This window comes from Seriola lalandi, unplaced genomic scaffold (assembly GCF_002814215.2).
Source record: "Seriola lalandi dorsalis isolate HSWRI2012SDOR001 ecotype SW California unplaced genomic scaffold, Sedor1 jcf7180002054389, whole genome shotgun sequence".
NCBI classification, from domain to species: domain Eukaryota; kingdom Metazoa; phylum Chordata; class Actinopteri; order Carangiformes; family Carangidae; genus Seriola; species Seriola lalandi.
The window spans coordinates 62112-80618 of NW_019524942.1; the positions used below are offsets into that span (position 1 = coordinate 62112).

The window sequence follows — 18507 nt, forward strand, 5'->3', positions numbered from 1 at the left end:
CATGATTTCAATGTGACTAGACAATAATATTATTATTTACCAATATAACTGGTTATATTTGTTTTAAAATTTTGGTTAATGTTGTATAAATTCAGCCAGATGATTTGTCGGTTTTTTTTGTTGTTTGGATTAGAAAAGACAAGACTTGAGGGTTTTTCAAATGCTGCCAGTTAATTATATTTTCTGGAAAATCAGAAGCTTGGGGAAATGAACCGCAGCAGGTTGTTGGTATATTTTCCATAAATAAAAATTCATTATATTTTCACTTTTTGTAGGCACCATTTCTAAAAGCTTTCCCAGCCCATGAAAGAGACTCTGTTAAAGGATGAAGAATAAACATAATTCATAACAAAAAAGAAAATTCATTTTTTCAGTAATATATTATTCCCTTTAATATAACAGTTTTACTTTTTTTAGTAGATACAAAAATTCATCTTTTTGCTGTACAGACACACCCATAGGAAACATTCACAATGTAAAGAAACATATGTTGGTATTGTTAAATATGTACATTTTCTTATTCATGTAAATATATAAAGTCAAAGTACGACACAGCCGTGTGGTGCGTTAATCCTTTCAACATTAGTCATATACAAATGCCCAAATCCAGACACACATACCTTCATAGATATTTACACATATACAGTACATGTATCGTATCCCTTTACCTACATGTCCATTATTTAATGCATCCATCCATCCATTCATCCATCCATCCATCCATCCTTCATCCATCCTTCATCCATCCCCCTAAGCTTATGTTGATGATCTTTCAGGCTCTCCTCCTCTCTACTGCCCTGCAGATCCGGTGGTGTCATCGCTATCAGCTCCTTGGGGAGAACCTGGCATGGATCCTCCGACTGACTGTCCCTCTTTGCCGCCTCCTCCTCCTCCTCCCGCTCTCCGTGCAGCCTTCCCCTTCAACAGGGCGCTGTCGGGGTGAAGCGAGTGGAGGTGGATCGCCAGCTCGTCCTGAGCTCCCGCCGTGTGGCCGCACTCCTCGCAGACGTACAGCTTGTTGCGCCGCTCCTTGTAGGCGTACTTCACGTTGACGCTGTGGATCTTCTTCATGTGGGACTCCAGGGAGCAGCGCTGGGTGAAGGCCTTCTCGCACAGGCTGCACTTGTACGGACGGACCCCTGCGTGCAAATAAAAAATAAAATGTCACATGCTTTCTTGCATTTGTTTAAATCTGACAAATTGTGTTTAACGTGGAGGTGTGTGACTACCTGTATGTGTGCGCACGTGTCTCTTGAGGTCAAAGGTGTCGTTGAAGCCTTTGCCGCAGAAGGGGCACAGGTGTCTCTTGGTCTCGTTGTGACACTTGATGTGTCTGTTTAACATCCGCTGGTACTGGAATGTCTTCTGGCAAACCTACAGGCAGCATCAGTATGGTCAGGATGTTTCACTCTACCTTCACATTAGGAGCTTATTGCATAATTAAAACATTAAAAAGTTGCCATATTTGCAAAGACAATCTTTTGATTATATGAAACACTGTTTTGTTTATATTCAGGTTTGTCCACTAGTGATCTTCTTCAATGTTGCTACATGTTTTTGCAAGTCACTGCCTCGCCTTTCCCCACGTGATCGAGCTTTTGCATAAAACAGACAAAAACATGGATCTACTCTTGAAGACAAAGCTCCACAGAATTGTCAAAAGCTCCACAGGGTACCTTTAAATTGTGTCAAGAAAGATCCTGGACTAGTCAGCAATTTTCTATTTCAAATATACGTAAATACTTACGTAAATACAAATATGATATTTACACTCTTGGCAATGTTAACCAACATTTTGTTGAACATTCGACAGCAGACAATGGAGAGAGTTCAAGGTAAATGTCCTGATACTCCACCACACTGATTTAATAACAAAAACTTCAAAATAAAACTTCCTGATTTTCAGTTTAAAGCTTCAACAAAGACTTCTGTTCCAGTCTCTCCGTCGTACCTGACATATAAACGGCGCTGTAGCACCCGTCGACAAGCTTTGACCTTGACCTACTGATCTGGTCACCATGGGGACCGGCTCCAGGGGGGCAGGGGTTGTCGTCGTTGTCGTCAAGGCAATTGGCATCACGGCGGCGGGTGGGGTCAAGGATGGCAAGGCGGGAATGGGAGGAAGAGGGAGAGGGAGAGGGAGAGGAGAGGGACTGGGGGGTAACTCGCCTGTAGTCACCTGTGGTGGAGAGAGAGAATAAAAAACCTCAGTGATGTCATCTTCATTACGTTTTAATTGAGCTGTATTTGTTCATTTTCACACTGAGCTGCAGTTTGTAATTAAAGAACTTAAAAAATTATCTTTGTGAAATTTGAAAACATAAATGTGAAATTTGAAAACATAAGAAATCTGTTGCCTAATGATCGTTTCTAGAAGAAGTAACAAGCCAGATTTCTCTGTCTAGACATTCTATTTATTATCCACTAATACGAAAACGCTTTTTAAATGCTCGTCATCCAGACTTTACTCTGAGGGTCCCTGCTCGTTTCCTCACCTTGATTTTGGACCGGATGTACGTGGAGCCGCCCTGCGACCTCCTCCTGACCTCTGACTTCTCCTCCGGTGAAGCCGCGGGGCTCTGCGGTCGGCCCAGCACCGTGCTGGACGGCAGCTCGGCGTGGGTCCGCACGTCGGACACAGAGTGTTTGGTGAGGCAGAGCGGCGTGGACTCGGCGGGGCTGGCTTCAGCCTCCATCATCAGGACGGACGGAGGGAAGATGGACACTGGAGGGAAAGAGAGAGAGAGAGAAAGAGAAAGGAAGAGTCAGTGTCACATTTCAAATCTCTTCTTAAGAAACAGCTTTATTGTGAAAAATAACATGATTTTCTTCTCATCACAAGGGGATATTACCATTAAAGGGGAGATGAATATTATACAACAGTCGATTAATCAATTAGTAATTTGATAGAAACTTAATTGGCAACTACTTTGATAATAAATTAAGTCATTTCCCAGTTTAAACACCAAACATTTTGGACAAAACAAGACGTCAACTTGTGGTTTAGGAAATCATAACAGACATTTTTGACTATTTTCTGACATTTTATAGACAAAACAATTAAACAATAAATCAAAAAATTAACCTGTAACTGATTGTTTAATCATTCTGAGCTCATATATACAACCTCACCGGTTCATTTAGATGTCCAGAAGACCATTTTATTCACCTGATCCAAACAACATATGGTTTGTAAATATAACTACAGGCTGAGAAAGTCAATAAAGAGAGAGACAGAGAGAGAGAGAGAGAGAGAGAGAGAGAGAGAGAGAGAGAGAGAGAGAGAGAGAGAGAGAGCTAGAGCGAGAGCTAGAGCGAGAGCGAGAGAGAGCTTGTGCCATAGAATTTCACAATGAGGCTGCGCAGCTTCATATTTGCACAATCCCTCAATTAGCAAACACAGAGTTAAACATGTGTGTGTGTGTGTATGTGTGTGTGTATGGGTGTGGGTGTACACATGTTTGGCCTATTGTTTTGAGTGACTTATTTTTTGCACGCACGCATACACACACACACACACACACACACACACACACTACAGTTAGACTCGTCCAGCCAGACAGTCCTGCAGCACCAGCTCTGTACCTTCATCAAACAATCCACCTCCACAGTGGATACCTGTCTCTGTGTGTGTGTGTGTGTGTGTGTGTGTGTGTGTGTGTGTGCTTGTTGTGTTCATGAGCACACTATAACAAAACACTTTTGAAAGAGGCAGACAGACAGCAATATCAGTAATAGAAACCACTGAGCCTCCACCATACAGGTGTGTGTTTGTGTGTGTGTGTGTGTGTGTGTGTGTGCCTGTCTTTGTGCTCAGGTAAAACCCAGTAAAACCCAGAGGCAGGTGTGGTCCGGCTCAGAGAAGAAGACAACGAATCAGTTGACTCTGCAGGGCCTCAGTCAGATAAAATTCAAATGTGGATGCAAATGAAGCTCAGCATTGAGCTATAAAGATGAAACCGACACAACATCCGGTGTGTAAAGCAGCAGCGGAGGTAACGGTACGCTGTGACACAGTGACGCCTTTGCCTTTGTGCACAACAGCTGGTCCCTCATATGTGATAAAGAAACATCACTCATGGAGGCTTTGTTGGTCTCAGTCATGACCACACACTCACCTGGGCTCTATAGTGACCTTACAGCACTAAGACACACACAAGTCTCTCCAAATGCTTCCATTATAGATACTGTATAATAACAATAATATTAATAATAATAATAAAGTATGGGATGCTTAATTTCATTAACTGGGTTACTAGAGGTCAAGAAGAGAATCCCTCCCTTTACACACGGGTTTAAATCTTTCCTAATTGTTCCTGTGTGGTGATAGTTTCTGTGGCGACTGCTGCCGGCTGGACATTTAATCTCGTCTTGTATTGTTTGTTCACCTCTCCTTCCCCCCACACCAGGGAATGAGGTGTAGGTGTCTGTGTGTGTGTGTGTAGGTAGGGTAGGGTGAGGGGGTTCAAAATACCCCACCTTCAATAGAGAGAGAGAGATAGGGAGAGCAGGAGGGAGAGGGAGAGTTGTGTTGATCTAAACGCTTTTTAATATTTTCTCTCTGTCCATTTAACGTCGCTCAGCAGGTACAAAGAGTCAACAATCGGTAGATAAGTTTATCAAACACAGGGTGTGAGCCTGTTTGTGTGTTTGTGCATGTGTGTGTGTGTGTGTGTGTGTGTGTGTGTGTGTTTGCTAAAGGCGGACTGCAGTGTGCAGCAGTAGGCTTGTCTCAGAGGTCCGTTACATTTCCTTCCATCCAATAAACATTAACCTCGCAGCAGCCTCAGAGCAGAGACCCTTAGTGCAAGATGATGAACCCGCAGCAGCTCTAAAGCAAAACTAATCAGGTGTCACTGGTTTAAGTGTAACTTCACAAGACTCCAGGAAGTCACCGTCGCTGTAAAACAACTTGTCGTTTTCACACTTCAGTCTTTGTCTGGATTAAACAAACACGATACAACATGTTAGTTTTGAGCTCTTGAGGTGCTGGAAGGTTGGTTTTGTTACTTTTGGACACAGCCATGCTAGCAGTTTCCCTTTGTTTCCAGTCTTTGTGCTAAGCTAAGTTACCCGGCCGCTTGCTCCAGCATGAAAGTGTCATCGAATTAATGAATAAATTAATAAACAAACATGTTTTCCCCAAATGTCAAACATTTCCTTTAATTACCAAATTTCGGGGATCCTCATTAAAATGTCTGTTTATGTTACACATGAATAAAAATTGTCTTAAAAATTGTTTTCACATGATGATAGATTTTATACTGGTGTGTAGAGGAGGGATAAACCGGATTATAAACTAAACAGAAGCTGATTCGGGACTGATGACCCATCAGAAACAGGTCCTGGCACATGTTTGTGAATTAGGAGATAAAAATAAACTCATACAACTACGAACACAAACACACAGACAAAGAGGGAAAGAAAAAAACTGTCCAAAGTGATGGCATCTGGCGCCTCATAAAAGTATTCAACACGCCTGTTTCTGAGGATAATCATCATACCTCTCTCTCTCTCGGTGTGTGTGTGTGTGTGTGTGTGTGTGTGTGTGTGTGTGTGTGTGTGTGTGTGTGTGTGTGTGTGTCCTCCTGTCTCAAGTCAGGCAGGTACATCAAGTAACGGCACATACCAGAAACTTTAGCGGAGACCGTTGCTGGGTTTGGTGAGGAGTGTCAGCTATGCGTAATTACGCACGATCGCTCTGGTGTTTATTTTGGAGATACTGTACGGTCTTGCGGCAATTTGAACGTTTTGATGGAAAAAATATATAGTTTTTTGCAACTGATTCTCATTTTAGTTGCTGCGTAAAGTCAATACTGACTGAGAGTCAGAGTTACAGAATCTCATTGTGTTGAATGTGTTGCAACAGTTGAATTTCGCTTCAGGAAATTAGTTAATTGATTGTTTTTTTTGTGTGCGTAAAAACAGCCTCAAAAAGCTTCACACGTGCTGTGGAACAAGCCTGAGACACTCGTGTGCCTCTGTTAAGATTACTAACTTTTATTTAACAAGAGCTTGAGTTTCTTCTTTGTTTTTTGTTTTTTCAGGCGTTTAAAAACCACCTGGAAATCCGTGGCGGTTCAGTTCATCCATACGTTCCGGTTTCAAACACCAAAGCACAGAGGATGTAAAAGTCAATGATTAAAAGTTAACGGTGATGAGATGAGGAGAGAAACAGACACTCAGGGAGAAAGAAGGGGGGAAGGGTGAGAGAGAGAAGGAGAGCGAGAGAGAGGTTTTAGGGTGTAGTCCGTTACTTGTTATCTGATACCGACGTGGTCTTACAATAAAAACTCAGCCGATGGCAACAATGGGGATTGTTCCCAAGGAGGGAGCGGGAGAAAGACAGAGGTGGGTTCCCTCAACCTGTCATTCAAATGCAAAGTCGGAGGCAAACAGCTCAGATGAAGTCAAAGCAACAAAAGCTCAAATGTGACAGTTAACACATGTCAGCGCTTGCACTTCTTCAGTTAGAACACGTTAAACAGCGATGATTTCAATAATGTCATCAAATGAGGGATTATTTAACCCATTTAATGTTTTGATTCATTCTTTAACATGTGCTAATTTCATCCCAGAGGATGTGAGAACAGCGGTGGGGTTTTAAAAACATTTTAAAAGTCAATGAGCTTCTGTAAAAAATAAAATAAATAAATAAGTAGAAAGAAATCATCCAGAGCTGGATGACTCGTCAGTAGACTATATAATGGGCCAATATATGCACACAAGTCAAGGCAGTGCCTCGCTGTACAAGGAAGAAGGCAGGGGTTGAAGGTCGATATGAGAAAAGCAACGGGCCCTGACAGTTTATAGGCCGCAGCAAACACAGCAGTTCCCTGACAGATATGAAAACACAAGTGCAAATATACGGAAACAGTGTGTTTTACTGTGACATTTAAATGTTCTTTCATTGATATTTGTGATGACAGAATTCTCCCGTTTGGATCAAGTCAGGGTGGCAGGGTTGTTCTTATGATAAAATTAAACATAAAGATAAAAATACACCCCACCCCCAAGGCAGGAACGACACTCTCTCCTCGCGGCCCCCTCTGTGTTTCCCGTTATTCGGTGGCCCCGGACTGCAGCTGCCCCGTTACAATCACCACCCGACCCCCCTCCCCGCCCGCCACACTGACATTCCTGGTGGATCCAAACATTAAATCCACAAATAAATCCGTGCGTAAAAGCACCCAAACACGCGCCGGGACCCGCCACTGCTTTACGTTATGGTTTACTTTTTAGAAAGAAAAAAAAAAAAGAAAAAAAAAACCAAAGCAACAAATATGGCTCATTACGACAGCGTGGACTCACCTGGGATGTAGACGTCTCCTCGTTCATGATCCGGGAGCTCGCTCCAGTTCCGCTTACCCGGCGAAACATTCGCCTTTTTCACCAAGAAGGCCCGCGGCATGTTCGGTTATTACCTAGATCTTTGGAGGGATTTGCGTGCAGGTAGTTTTTTTTTTTTTTTTTCTTCCGCGACGCAGAGGCGACTGGGAGCTAGGGAAGCAGGAAACTCCAAAGTTGGTGGACAGAAATGGAAGGTGTCGGTCCCCTCTTCTCCTTCCTCCTTGCACCTTTCTTCTCGTTTCGCAAGCCGTGGACCGCTTTATCTCCTTTTCCCCTCGCGCTGATTGTCTCTAAGGCTCCGAATCTAAAAGGAAAGGAGAGTGTGTCTCGGCGTCGGGACAGGTGAGTCCGCTCAGGTGAGCAAGCCGGACAGGTAAAGACGAGTATCACCTACAGCGCTCTGAAATAACGGGAGTGTGTGTGAGTGGGTGAGAGAGCGGGCTAAGGAAAACAATATCCCTGATTACACACAGAGAGAGAGAGAGAGAGAGAGAGAGAGAGGGAGGGAGTCGACAGAGGTGGGTCAAAACGCAGCTCAGGTACTCATTTAAAAAGCAGGAAACAGGCGCCAGCGCGCATGCGCGTCAGAAATAACGGTGACAACAAGCTGAAGGGAGCCTGGGTTAGGCCTCAGTAGGCTATACCTGCTGAACCGGTTTACCCCTCCTCTCTCTCTCTCTGTCTGCCTCAGTCTTTCCTTTCCTCTCTCTATCTGAACCTCCATTCAGCTTTAAGGTGTGGGGAACGGTGGAAGTGACAAGAAGAGGAAGAGAATATAGGGAATAGGCTAAAGAGAGAGAGAGAGAGAGAGAGAGAGAGTGTGTGTGTGTGTGTGTGTGTGTGTGTGTGTGTGTGTGTGTGTGTGTGTGTGTGCGTGTGAAGGGTAATTATACAATATAGACACAGAGGAACACACACGCAAACACACCTTCCCCCCGGAGATGCGTGAACACAGCAGGCAAAACCAAACACGCTCTTATCTAAGTGTTTGACCTGTGACATTTTAAGTTAGCCATCTTTGATTTTTCTTTCCGGCTGAACGTCTAGAGGAGTCTGAGGTGTGTTCATGGCCGAGGGGAATAATTTAGGATGAATCAAACTGACCTCTGTCATTTGCAGACAAGGTTCCGGGAGGAAGCTGCATCATATCACCATATCTGATGTAGGCCCACACGTTAAAGGCTGATTTGAGTGCTGACGTGATTTTCTCCCTTTATGCCAGTTTATTAGACACATCGAGCTAAAACCAGGGAGGTCTAATACACCGGATCAGTTATTATCTCCACCAAGGAGGTCATGTTTTCAGCTGTAGCCATTTATCTGTTTGATTATCAACAGGATCAAACAAACAGTATTGAACTGATTTGCATCAAGCGTGGTGAAGGGACGGGGCGTGGGCCGAGGGCCAACCCATTAAATTCTGTTGTGGATCCAGTTAACGTTGGATTGCAAGATAGGAAGTTCTCAGGAATTAACATTTGGATCTTGAAGTAAACAATCAGACACATTTAAGGTGTTGAGATCTATGAGTTTCTGACAGAGCAGGTGTGAGATTGTTTGGCCTTGGCGGAGTCTTTACTGAGTACCAGTGTTACCGCAGGTTGTGCTGCTGTTGACAGTGACAGGTGTTTCCACCCCATTTATATCAACAAGTAAATGAAACACCTCTTTTTGTAATGCAACGTAATTCAACGGCACCTGAAGGAAAGATCCAGATATAGATTCACTGTTAGCTTTAGCTATAGGTGTAAATATAGGTGTTTATTATCAGGGAGGTTTGAGTCTGTCTTCACTGTTTGTTGTTTTCTTCAGCTTCTGCAGTGAAGTTCTATTGATTGTTGCATTATTAAAGGGGTTTTCTGTGCAGGACATTCACATGATGTTGTATTTGCATAACACTCCTGGTCGTGAGACACTAACTTGAAATCATGACGAGGGTTTGAAATCTCATTGGGTAAGGGAAAGAATAAAAGCAGAAGTTCTGATAAAAGTTTAGCAGTCTTCTGTGTTCCTGTAGTGTGTAGTGATACATGTTTCATTACTGTGACCACACTGCTTTTGCAAAGTCATGGTGTAAAATCAGGCTTGTGTTGAAGAGATATCTTGTTCTTCGGGTTTGATAAAAAAAAAAACCTCAATGGTGCATTTAGATCCTGCGGGAAACGTGAAACACGCTTCAAATTCAACAGATGATTCCACAGAAAAGTATCACAATCACTTCAGGGTGAAACACTGAACTTTTATATTAAATAGTGGAACTACTTTCTGAACTCTTTACTTTTCCACAGGAGGAAGAAAGTCATATTTTTTCCAGCAGTAACCCTGATTATTCAACACAGACGCAGAGGAACGTGAAATCCAGAATATAGATTAAAGCTGAAACAACTTGTCATTTGAATAATTAGTCGATGGATAGAACAAAAATCTTAATATACCATAAATTTACAAGTTCCAGACTTGCTGCGTTTCTCTGTGGTTTAACATGAAATTTAATGTTGAAGTGAGTTTTTAATTTTGGACCAAATGTAATTTTGTAGACAGAACTTGATTAATTGAAAAATATTTACCCACTTCCTTATGAAGTACAGCTGATATTAGCTTTAGTTTACCTGCTGATAACATATTTGATATTAGTCTCATAGCATGTCCCAGTGATGCTTAGTTAATTAGTTTAATATCACAGCTAAATATACCAATACAGGCCTGTAGGTATGTAAATGAGTCATTCAGCCCCACCTGTCCCTCCCTGCTGTGTGTTTACGGCCCCCTCCAGCTTCTGCACTGTTCTCTCTGCCTTTGTAATTAAACCAACTCCCACAAACACACACACACACACACACACACACACACCCTAAATGGCCTCTTGAAACACCTGAAACCTATACGTAACAACCCACCCACTGCATCCAAGTTCTTTCCCTACATGCATCTTGATGCCACCCACTTCTGTTTCTCCACTTCTTGTCCATCCCACATTTGATCGTTGTCTCTAGTTTCAGTTTTGCAGCTGTGATTTTGTGTCGCCCGAGTCCGGTCCCTCCTCGCTGGGTTGTGCAGTATGAAGTCTACGATGATGCACAGCCTGTGATGGAGCTGCTCTCATCGGCTGGGATGTGGAAAAGTGTGTAACTATACAGGTGGAGGTTTGTTTTTTCTTTTAAATGAATCAGTTTTCTTTCTCTGCTTCATCAGTAAAGTGAAAACAATAATCAATAAGCCTCATTATACCTTACTTCCTTATAATAATGAAGCCAGTCGCCTCTAGACTTGCTCTTAAATAGTTTGACATTTAGAAAAATTAAGCGTATTAGATTTAATGGAAAGAGTTAGAAAATACAATTGACATCATTGTTATATTTGTATGTCAAATATGAAGCTACAGCAGGAGACTGTTAGTTTAGCTTAGCATAAAGACTGGAGACAAGGGGGAGGAGCTAGCCTGGCTCAGTCCAAATGTAAACAAATCACCCACCAACACCTCTGAAGTTCACTGATTAACATGGCTAGCTGCTTCCCCATGCTAAGCTAAGCTAATCGTTTTCTGGCTCCAGCTTCTTATTCAATAAACAGTCACCAGTTTAATTTAGCAAGGTAGCCGGGATTTCATACATAGTGTCTCTCAACTTATGTTTGTGCCATTCTGTGAAAGAATAATAAAAGATTTAAAGATGGCCTCAATCAAACCCTGATTTCATTTAGTCTGGACCAGGTTCCACAATGCACCGATGATAACTGTGATAACACCATTATCGTGTGGATCAGGAATATGTTAGCATTTTGTTTCGCTTTACTGGTTGCATACGCCAATGCCATTATTTTATTCCAAGGGCCTTAAACCAGGTTCCAAGAACGAACCTCTAACCCCGGCAAACACTCCCGTTACACTGTTAGATTCTCCTCTTTGTTTCAGTCCCTGCGTGTCGCCACTTGAGAGGTTTTTTTCCATTTGCATGTGCAGATATACCAGATAGACACACTTAAGAATACAAAATGTACGCAGCCTTTTTTCCGCCTGTTACTTCCTGCGGCTGTGCAGAGGACGAGGAGTCAGTTATGAAAGAGAGGAGTGGTGAGGACTGAACGGGCTGCTGGAGTAGTTTGGGCAAGTTAGCTGAACCTACTCCGTCGTCTCTGTCATCGGTACTACTCTCCTTTTTGTCACATCGCCTTCAAACCTCTTTCTTGTGTCTACAGGCGGTTTCTGGACGTGTTTTGCTAAGAGAGACAGATTTAAGTCGGTTAAGAGAGAGATAAAGATGCAGAGAGAGAGAGAGAAGAGAAACGAGAGAAGAGAGCAGCACACTTTAGACCAGTTCAACCTGATCAACAAGCATCTCTTCTCCCGTCTCCTCCACACGACTGTTACTTGTTTGTCTTTCCTCTCTCTGTTTTTGTTTTTACATTAAAGGAACACACTGATTTTTTTTTTTTTTGGAGCCTACACTGTCGGCCATCTTCTTTTTTTTTTTAAAGTTAAGTTTGGTCGTTGTCAGTTTAACTCATGGTTATTTTAGTGTCACCAGTGAGAGATAACTGATAATCTCTCCATATTAATGGTAGTATAACAAAAACTCAATAAAAGTAACAAATGCAATGTGCATTACTTTTGCTCTAATCTTACTTAAAAACACATTTAGTGTCAGACACCTGCTAAATAATGTTGTATCTTTAATTATGCTCAAAATGTTTTTTTTTTTTTTCTAATGTTTGAGATTTTTAAATCTATTCTCTTTTATCTCATTGTCACTTTAATTGATTTGTCCTTTTCTTTTTAGCTCATCAGTCATCTGTGAAGCATTTTGAACTGCACTAACCTGTATGAAAAGTGCTGTGCAGATAAAGTTTGATTGATTGATTTAAGGGCACACGCTCCTGTATTGCCTTATCTATAATTGATATCCACTTCCAGCACATTATTTTAGGAGAATAATAACACATTTTATCTGAAAACATGCAGCAGATGTGAAAGTACTTATGCACCTCGTATGTTGCCTGAGAAGCAAAAACCCAGTGGGGAAAAGATCTGCAATTGACCCACTGCAGCTCTTAAGCTTATTGCTGTGAATGCACTGCACCAACTGGTGGTGACTCAGATCATTTTGACACTTCCTGTCTTGATGTTGGTGGCTGGACAGTCAGTCAGAAGATGCTGATTTTAGTGGAAATTCTCGTCTTATGTTCAAAGGCCCATGTGTGAAATTTGAGAATTTCACAGATGGGACTTTGGTGACCACCAGTGGCGGCATCAAAAATTACACCATGACAGATAGCAATGCATGCTGTTGCCTTCCCAAAACAACAACTTCCTGTACATTTTAGAATGGATTTAAAGATGCTATAATAAAAAAAAGTTGTGACATGTTACCAGACACCAGCCAGCCAATTAGAAACAAGTTTCCCTGGACACGGTATAAGTCATCAGGACATAAGGTAATTCAAAGTGTCTGTTGTTTGTTGACCCATTGGACCTATTTTTAGATCTAAGCATTTACCATGGTGAATACAGTGTAATCATAATGGTTTGGAGCCATGAAAATAAATTTGTTTTGCACCACTGTATCCCACATAATTCATTGTTGATACTTTGACTGTAAAATGTCATCATAGAGCTTTAAAAGTAAGAGAGGACACAAGAATGTTTGGCACTTGGAACATATCAGCCACTCCCTTAAGCTTTTTAAGTTTCATTTGGTTAGAAAAGGAGTGGACATATTTTTTACTGACCTACTATTCCTGTATTTTGACTTTACATTCTCCTCAATTGTTTTTCTCTCTCGCCTTCCTCCCTCTCGCAGCGTCATGTCATAATTGCTGGCTAGTTTGCATACTTTATAGGCTTTTATTTTTATGCGGGAGCACTGGTCAGGTGGCATACCTGTGTGTGTGTGTGTGTGTGTGTGTGTGTGTGTGTGTGTGTGTGTGCGCGAGCGCGTTAGACATGAGCTGTGAGCTGACGTGTGTGTTGTAAAGAAATGAAAGCAATAAAAAAGTTAAATGACACAGAGCTGCATGAGAAAGGAAACAGAACGAAAAGATTGTGTGATTAAAGACCGTCTGAAGGAGATTGATCAGCCTCAGATCTAGAAGGAAGAAAAACTACTACAAATAACAAATTCAGGTGGGTGGGGATTGGACATCAAGGCCACACCCCATCGGTACTGACGTGTCTCTGTGGCGCAATCGGTTAGCGCGTTCGGCTGTTAACCGAAAGGTTGGTGGTTCAAGCCCACCCAGGGACGTTTTACACTTATATCAGTGGACATATAGAAACAATATTATTGATCAGCCTGACGTGTAAAAGGAATAAGTCATACTAAATTTAACAAATTCAGGTGGGTGGAGATTGAAGCACAAGGCCAAATCCACTCAGGCCAGACCTGTCTCTGTGGCGCAATCGGTTAGCGCGTTCGGCTGTTAACCGAAAGGTTGGTGGTTCGAGCCCACCCAGGGACGTTTTACATTTACATTAACAAAGATACATCACCTATGGGAAAAATTCCCTTTCTGTGGTGAGAGGCAAGAAATTAAAAGCAAAGATGTGAAAGAAAGAATAGTAAATATAAACAGTTATTACCCAGCAAAGCTATGAATGTGAAAGAAGAAATATGACATACTCAACTTTACACCCCTGTACCTTTGATTAAATGAAACAATTTCCAAAATAGATGGATGAATTAATAAATTAGGAAGGGATGGGAGGAGATTGAAGCTCGAGGCCACACCCACTTTTCACAGCAACTGAAAGGTTGGTTGTTCAAGCCTACCCCGAGATGTTAAACTTATATTGACAAAGATACGTTATCTGGATGAAAAACCTAGATAGATGTGTTTTTCAGCTGTAGATTGATAATAATAATAATAATAATCACGTAATTATGTTTTCAGGTTGTCCATTCTTGTGAACATTATATCTCAGTAATGCCTTTATGGAATTTCTTCAAATTTGGCATCATTGTTCACCTGGACTCAAGGACGAACTGATTAGATTTTAGTGGTCAAAGGTCAAGGTCACTGTTACCTCACAAAACATATTTTTGACTATAACTCAAAAATTCGTTTACCAATTATGACAAGATACAGTCTGGACAGACATCGATGTAAACTGCAACTTGACAAGGCAGTAATTCCAGTTTTCTAACAGTTACGTCATGTGACACAGCTGTTCCCAAGTCAGTACAGTATAATGGCAATGTGTTAATTTTTACTATGTTTTCTGATGAAAGTGTGTTTTAGGTTGAACTCATTCACTGATTGCTGTAAACAGGTGCTGTAAACACATACAGCCTCACTGAAATCCCTTCTCTCCCTGGAATGACAAAAAGAGGCTGCTCCGTTCAATGCAGATCACCAAGTACACATAAAGGAAGTGAACTACATTTTGATTTGCATCAGAAAGCAGCGTTTATCTGATAATGACTTCATTCTTTCTGAGACGTTGCACAGCAAAGGTATAAGCTCGACCGGGAAATGTTATTATTATCACTCAAAAAATTACTGAACTAGTCAGTTCTGCCTGATCAACTGCTTTTGGGATCATTGCCTACAAGAAGAAGGAAAACTCTGTTTTGGTTTGGATCAAGGGGCAGCAATGATCTGGAAGTCAAGCTGTTTGACTTTGACATTTTCTAGGAGGTAAAATGGCGCAACAAGGAAATAGGAGCGACCGGGAAACATGTTGCTGTTCAATCTGTCTGGATCTACTAAAGGATCCAGTGACTATTCCCTGTGGGCACAACTACTGCATGAGCTGTATTAAAAGCCACTTCAATGAGGAACATCAGAAGAAAATCTACAGCTGCCCTCAGTGCAGAGAGACCTTCGTACCAAGACCTGATCTGGTGAAAAACACCATGTTAGCAGATTTAGTGGAGGAACTGAATAAGGCTGGATTCCAAGAGGCTCCAGCCGATCACTATGCTGGACCTGAAGATGTGGCCTGTGATTTCTGCACTGGGAGAAAACTGAAAGCTCCTGTCTGCAGTGTCTGGTCTCTTACTGTGAACAACACCTCCAGCCTCACTACAAATCCCCTGCCTTTGAAAATCACAAGCTGGTCGACCCTTCCAAGAAACTGAAACAGAAGATCTGTCCTGATCACAAGGAGGTAATGAAGATTTTCTGCTGCACTGATCAGAAGTGTATCTGTTATCTCTGCTCCATGAATAAACACAAAGGCCATGAAACAGTTTCAGCTGAAGCAGAAAGGACAGCGAGGCAGGAAGAGCTTGGGGCAAGTCTTCAAAACACCCAGCAGAGAATCCAGACCAGGGAGGAAGAAGTAAAGGTGCTTCAGCAGGAGGTGGAGGTGATCAACCAGTCTGCTAACAAAGCAGTTGAGGACAGTGAGAAGATCTTCACTGAGCTGATCTGTCTCATCAAGGAAAAAAGCTCTGAACTGAAGCAGCAGATCAGATCCCAGCAGATGTCTGAAGTGAATCAAGTCAAACAGCTGATGAAGAAGCTGGAGCAGGAGCTCGCTGAGCTGAAGAAGAAAGACGCTGAGCTGAAGCAGCTCTCACGCACAGAGGACCACACAGAATTTCTACTCAGTTACCCATTGCAGTCAAACGCCAGTGACTCTACAGACACATCCAACATCAAAATCCGTCCTCTGAGGTACTTTGAGGATGTGAAAGCAGCTGTGTCAAAGGTCAGAGATAAACTCCAGGACATCATTGGTGAGGAATGGTGCAAATTCTCACTGACAGTGAGATCAGTGGATGTTTTGCTGCCTAAAGCAGAACCCAAGACCAGAGATGAGTTTTTAAAATATTCATATCAAATGACACTGGATCCAGCCACAGTCCACAATCAGCTGATTCTAACTGATAGGGACAGAAATGTAGAAGACAGATATTCATTGACATTTAATTCTCACCCAAACAGATTCACTGAGAGGCAGCAGGTCCTGAGTAGAGACAGTCTGACTGGACGTTGTTATTGGGAGGTGGAGTGGAGCGGGAAAGAAGTTTCAGTAGCCGTGGCATACAAGAATATTTCCAAAATGGATGAAAGTGGATTTGGAAACAATAGCAAGTCTTGGGCATTAGATTGTTTCAAAAAGGGTTACAAATTCAAACATAACAATGTTACAACTCTTATCTCAGGTCCTCAGTCCTCCAGAGTAGGAGTGTATCTTGATGCCAGTGCAGGTATTCTGTCATTCTACAGCGTTTCTGACACCATGACTCTCCTCCACAGAGTCCAGACCACATTCACTCAGCCGCTCTATGCTGGAATTTGGCTTTCGACGACTGTATGGAAAGAGACCAGTGCTAGGTTTATTCAGCTAGAATAGACAGGAGATATGGACTGTGATGTACTTGTGTGATTTCCTGCTGATGTAGTTTTAGATTGTAGGTTGGTGGCCTGCTTATTGTTGTGTGTATTTATATCATATCACATTGCAAATGAACATTTATCCACATAGAAATTTAACCTGCTGTGTAGTTTATATAGTATTTAGTTATATTGTTGCTGTAAATTTTTTATTTTTTTGTTTTGTCTTTCCCTCTGTATGAAGCACTAATGGTGCCGCGACTCTTTATCACAGCTGAGCAGTTTATCAGATTTAACTTTTACTGTCATTTTGTAAATGTGTTGCAAAGATGTAATCAGTACTCTGATCAACACAAAATTATTTCTTATGTTACTGACATGCTGTACTTGTTTAACAGTGATTATTGTATATGATGAATTGAATACAGATATTATATATTATATATGGGTTTTATGATGCGAACACAGTCAATTAATAAAGTTGATTTATTATTAAGAATGAATGAGGTATTTCTTGTGTGGTCATTGCAGCTGCTGGAGGACAATTGGTGTTATAATAAAGCTCAGCCCTAAACTTTTAGAAGAGAAACCAAAAGTAATCAGCAGTGTTAGCAAAGAGGGAGGGACAATCCTTTTGTTAAAGGAACTATTACATTAACTAGGATACATCGTCTATATGAAAAACCTAGTTTCTGTGGTGAGAGGGAAGGGTTAAAGAAACTAACAACAAAGCTATGGATGAGAAAGAATTAATAGGAAACATTATCATAGGTGACATACCCAATAGTACACTGCCATACCCTCAACAAGTCTAAATGAGACAATATCCAAAATACAGTCATAAATAAATTCATGCAGCGGCTTTCGAATAGTTTAACAATTGTTTTCAATATTAAGTTAGAGGACCGGCAGAAACATTATTCCTGATCAGCCTGAAGTCCAGGAGCAATAAATGATACTATAACAAAAATACACTTAATACCTTTTATTAGATTCCTCTAAAGTTTTCATTACATATATTGTATGAGTCTGTACAGACATGGATGTAAAATGCAACTTGACTCATTGGTGGAAACATACAATCGTATGGGTGTTATTTCTAGTTTTCTAACTGCAGTGAGGAAGTGAACTTAAAAACCTTGAACCATAAGTCATGTGACACAAATCTACTCCCAACAGTAGCACATGTTGAGAGGACTGAGTCAGCACAGTAAACTATATTAAAGAAGTGAACTGCGTTTTGACTTGCATCAGAAAGCAGCATTTATCTGATCATGAAACTGTTTGACCTCACTGATCAAATGATACATAGCAGCAAAGGTATCAGCCTGAACTGGAAAGATACTTGTAGGTTTTTGTATCAGTATCGTTAAAAATGACTGAACTAGTCCCGTCTGCCTGATCAGCTGCTTTTGGATTCTGTTGCTTGTTTCCGACAAGAAAAAGAGGAACTCGGTTTTGGTTTGGATCACAGGGCAGTATTTACCTAGAAGTGAAGCTGTTTGACTTTCATTGTTTCTGAGAGATGAAATGGCGCAACAAAGGAATCAGCTCGCTTGGGAAACATGTTGCTGTTCAATCTGTCTGGATCTACTAAAGGATCCAGTGACTATTCCCTGTGGGCACAACTACTGCATGAGCTGTATTAAAAGCCACTTCAACGAGGAAGATCAGAAGAAAATCTACAGCTGCCCTCAGTGCAGAGAGACCTTCGTACCAAGACCTGGTCTGGTGAAAAACACCATGTTAGCAGATTTAGTGGAGGAACTGAATAAGGCTGGATTCCAAGGGGCTCCAGCCGATCACTATGCTGGACCTGAAGATGTGGCCTGTGATTTCTGCACTGGGAGAAAACTGAAAGCTGTCAAGTCCTGTCTG

At 41.6% G+C, this 18507-nt stretch overlaps 3 protein-coding genes and 2 non-coding genes across 5 annotated transcripts in view; 4 read left to right on the forward strand and 1 right to left on the reverse strand.

Annotated features, from left to right (window-relative positions):
- Nucleotides 1-365: 365 nt before the first annotated feature.
- On the reverse strand, nt 366-7845 carry ovol1a (ovo-like zinc finger 1a). The gene is made up of 5 exons (XM_023409324.2): nt 7312-7845; nt 2496-2725; nt 1952-2179; nt 1230-1374; nt 366-1139 (listed from the first exon to the last, which is right to left on the reverse strand). The coding sequence occupies exons 1-5, from the start codon at nt 7409-7411 to the stop codon at nt 790-792; spliced, it is 1053 nt and encodes a 350-aa protein (XP_023265092.1). The 5' UTR covers nt 7412-7845; the 3' UTR covers nt 366-789.
- A 5670-nt stretch (nt 7846-13515) lies between these two features.
- trnan-guu (transfer RNA asparagine (anticodon GUU)) lies at nt 13516-13589 on the forward strand. The gene has a single exon. It is a non-coding gene; the product is annotated as a tRNA-Asn (tRNA).
- A 140-nt stretch (nt 13590-13729) lies between these two features.
- trnan-guu (transfer RNA asparagine (anticodon GUU)) lies at nt 13730-13803 on the forward strand. Its single transcript has one exon. It is a non-coding gene; the product is annotated as a tRNA-Asn (tRNA).
- Nucleotides 13804-14784: 981 nt separating this feature from the next.
- Nucleotides 14785-17128, forward strand: LOC111657233 (tripartite motif-containing protein 16-like). Its single transcript, XM_087174849.1, has one exon. The coding sequence runs from the start codon at nt 15458-15460 to the stop codon at nt 16646-16648; it is 1191 nt and encodes a 396-aa protein (XP_087030975.1). The 5' UTR covers nt 14785-15457; the 3' UTR covers nt 16649-17128.
- Nucleotides 17129-18264: 1136 nt separating this feature from the next.
- The window catches only part of LOC147818947 (tripartite motif-containing protein 16-like), a 1623-nt gene continuing 1380 nt past the window's right edge, over nt 18265-18507 (forward strand). The window contains exon 1 of the mRNA XM_087174844.1: nt 18265-18374. Coding sequence (XP_087030970.1) covers nt 18265-18374 — 110 coding nt within the window. The remainder of the gene's footprint in view (nt 18375-18507) is intronic.